Consider the following 3,256-nt stretch of genomic DNA (forward strand, 5'->3'; position numbering starts at 1 on the left):
AAATTTGTAAAGAATTTCCGCGGCAATGCGCGGGGTATCTTCTAGTTAAATAAAAGGACAGGAGAACCGGGTAAATATCTGGTGCATCGAGGCATTTAGTGCTATTGGTGCACCCGATTGAAATTAGTCATTTTACAAATGTTGAAAAATTCTAAAAACAAATTATATTATAGTAGCTATAAGAATCAATCGCCCCATAAAATTTGAGATACATATTCAAATCATAGTATAAGAACTAAAAATGACAAAATTCATTGCTGATAATGAAAATGGACTGGTTTGAAGGTACAATTCATATTAGCCACGGTTTTTACCATAATTTATCATTTTGTTTGTAAGTATGCACTGTGAAGTTTGTATCTAAAATATTATATTGTTATAGATATGTATCGTATTTATATTCTCACAAAGTTCATAATTTTACAATGTGTAAAATGCAAAATACGGAGACTGGGTGCACCGGTAGCACAAGATATCCCGGTGCACGAGATATGTTCCCCGGGAGAACCGAGCGGTGCACTTGTTTCTGTGGATTCATCAAAGGAAAAATTATGTTTATTGGAGAGTAGAGTTTTCATGGTCTGGGACGATGTTCAACTTGTTATCCTTGGTATGTGACGGACGTAATAAATATTGGATGTGTGCATCTATGATGCAGAGTCCACATGACAGAAAAAAAATCTTCAATTTTCTAAAATAAAACAAATTTCTGCACACACCAAGAACCAACTGGACACCAAATTCACAACATAGATGTTCTGTACCAAGAACCAACTGGACACCAAATTCACAACATAGATGTTCTGTACCATGTACCAAGAACCAACTGGACACCAAATTCACAACATAGATGTTCTGTTTTGGTGCCGTTGTGGCATCGATGATCTGGTAATACATCATTCAATGACTAACAACAATTCATGGTCCCTTGTAGATGAACTCCGTATCAAGGTCGTGCAACACAATACGATAACTAGCTACATATACCTTTTACATACAACAACTCTAAATTTGTAGCATGTGAGATCAAAAGGTCATGGCAACACACTCCTCTCTTACAGCTGCAAAGAGGTCAGAGTTCATGTATCTCTCGCCCCCGCTGGGGAACATGGTCACAATCATCTTTCCCTTGTTCTCTTCTCTCGCCGCAACCTAAAAATATATTTGATTTCAAAAGTTACTAAAGATCAGGAAGAGAAATCTTAAGATAACTCAAAGAAAGTTTGTCCCAGATTGGTCCTCGGTGATGTAAGAACCTTCAAGCAAGCCGCCAAGTTTGCCCCGGAAGATATGCCCACAAGCAGGCCCTCTTCCATTGCCAACCTCCTTGCGTTCACCATTGCTTCCTCGGTGGTCACGGTAAGCACCTCGTCGATGATCGAGCTGTCCAAGATTTCAGGCACGAATCCTGGTCCTATTCCTTGGATTTTGTGCTTACCTCGCTCCCCACCTGAATAATGACAACAAGCAAGGCAATAGTGTCAGTGTCAGTGTCACGGTAGGTACTATTTTGATGCTGTTCGGGTGATCTTCATAACTGGCACCACACAATCTGAAGCATATGTGGAGCCATGTGATATAATTATCTGGACCACCACAGGTTTCAAGCATGTAGATACGACGAAGCACAATATATTGGCACTTATCTGCTGCCTAAAAAATGAATACAATGCTTTCGGGGTGACATGTGAAATATTTTCCCTGAAAGAAGATGGTGGGTTAAACTAACGGACTGAAAGTTAACAACAAGCAGAGTTACAACTGTAAAGGGAGAAGTACTTCACTTTGTAGCAAATATTATATGCCAAGTAATTGTGCGCATTCTGTACAGTAAATATAATTTCGCACAATGTCCTGGTAGTTTAATTCTTTGAAGCATAGAAACACTACAAAAATATTCGTCTGACCCTAATAGTCATTATTAATGATTTCCAAGGGATATGGGGGAAGTAGTCCTTTATTGATGATTTCACCTGAAATAACCGGACTTTCTGCAGGTTCCACACAGATGATCTTTACATTTGGATTTTGCATCTTCAAATATTTCCCAACACCAGATACTGTGCCTCCTGAGCCTGAACCTGCAACAAATATATCCACCTTTCCAGCAGTATCCTTCCAAATCTCGGGTCCTGAAAATTGGGCACGACTTTAAAAGCTACTCCTAACTTGCAACAATAGAGCTCCTTCATTAATTATGAACAGCATGTGTCAAGTCATCTTGAGATGTACCAGTCCATCGAATGTGTGCCTCGGGGTTTGCTGGATTCGAGAACTGATCAAGAACATGTACATTGGGCAATTCTTTCTTGAGTTGTTCAACCTTTTCGACTTGCCCCGGAAACCCAAGTGCTGGATCTGCCAATTTACTCACACCAAATGGAGCAAGTCACCAATACAAATCATAGGAATTGGCCATTGTAAACAAATCGGTATGCAAGGAAAATCAGAACTAAGCAAGCAAGTAAGCTTCTGTGTTTTTGTTCTTCATTTGAGACAGGAATCAACCAAGATGCTATCTATCTTAATCTTACCGGTTATGAACAACTCAGCACCCATGTATCTCAACAAGATCTGCTTATCCAGCGAGTACTGGCCCGGCATCACCGCGACGAACCTGTACCCTTTGCTCAGAGCAATGAGCACCAGTCCTAGCCCCAAATTACCACTTGTCGGCTCGACTAGAGTCGTGACACCAGGTGAAATCAGCCCTTTCTCTTCGGCGTCTTCTATCATCCTGAAGGATACATAAAGAAGCAGACACATCATAAGCTCATAATTCCAATACTTACCATATGTTTTACTGTTCTGACAACAGCAAGACCCGATCAGAAGCTGAAGTCACTATTTTCTTGTAAAAAAAGTCTGCTTACAGATGTTTTGGTGTTCTAGGCAACTGTAAACAATAGAAAGGGTGGCTTACTGAAGGTCAGTGGTTCAGTTCAACAGTGTCATCCACCTCATTTGGTCAGCCGACACTAATAAAACTAGCTCTCAAATCTAATCTCATCCCATGATTTGTGAGAGTTTACATACCTGAGAGCGCCGCGGTCCTTGACGGAGCAGAGGGGCTGGTAGGCCTCGATCTTGCCGACGATGCGGGCACCCACCCCCTCCTTGCCGGCGATCCGCTTCAGCTCGATCAGCGGCGTCCACCCTATCAGCTGAAGCAAACCAACCGCTCCGCGTGAGCCTTTCCTGAATCCCTCAGCCCACCTCAATCTCCGTCAGAGTCGATATACAGGGGAAGGGGTGG

The 3,256-nt window shown here is 41.8% G+C and overlaps 1 protein-coding gene across 1 annotated transcript in view; it reads right to left on the bottom strand.

Moving 5' to 3' along the window:
• Positions 1–741: 741 nt before the first annotated feature.
• The window catches only part of LOC125516752 (cysteine synthase-like), a 44,102-nt gene continuing 41,587 nt past the window's right edge, over positions 742–3,256 (bottom strand). The window contains exons 3-8 of the mRNA XM_048682073.1: positions 3,037–3,222; positions 2,535–2,737; positions 2,233–2,358; positions 1,974–2,132; positions 1,257–1,450; positions 742–1,152 (exon numbers count right to left, since the gene is read on the bottom strand). Coding sequence (XP_048538030.1) covers positions 1,027–1,152; positions 1,257–1,450; positions 1,974–2,132; positions 2,233–2,358; positions 2,535–2,737; positions 3,037–3,222 — 994 coding nt within the window. The 3' untranslated portion in view covers positions 742–1,026. The remainder of the gene's footprint in view (positions 1,153–1,256; positions 1,451–1,973; positions 2,133–2,232; positions 2,359–2,534; positions 2,738–3,036; positions 3,223–3,256) is intronic.

Source organism: Triticum urartu, chromosome 6 (assembly GCF_003073215.2).
Source record: "Triticum urartu cultivar G1812 chromosome 6, Tu2.1, whole genome shotgun sequence".
Lineage (NCBI taxonomy): Eukaryota > Viridiplantae > Streptophyta > Magnoliopsida > Poales > Poaceae > Triticum > Triticum urartu.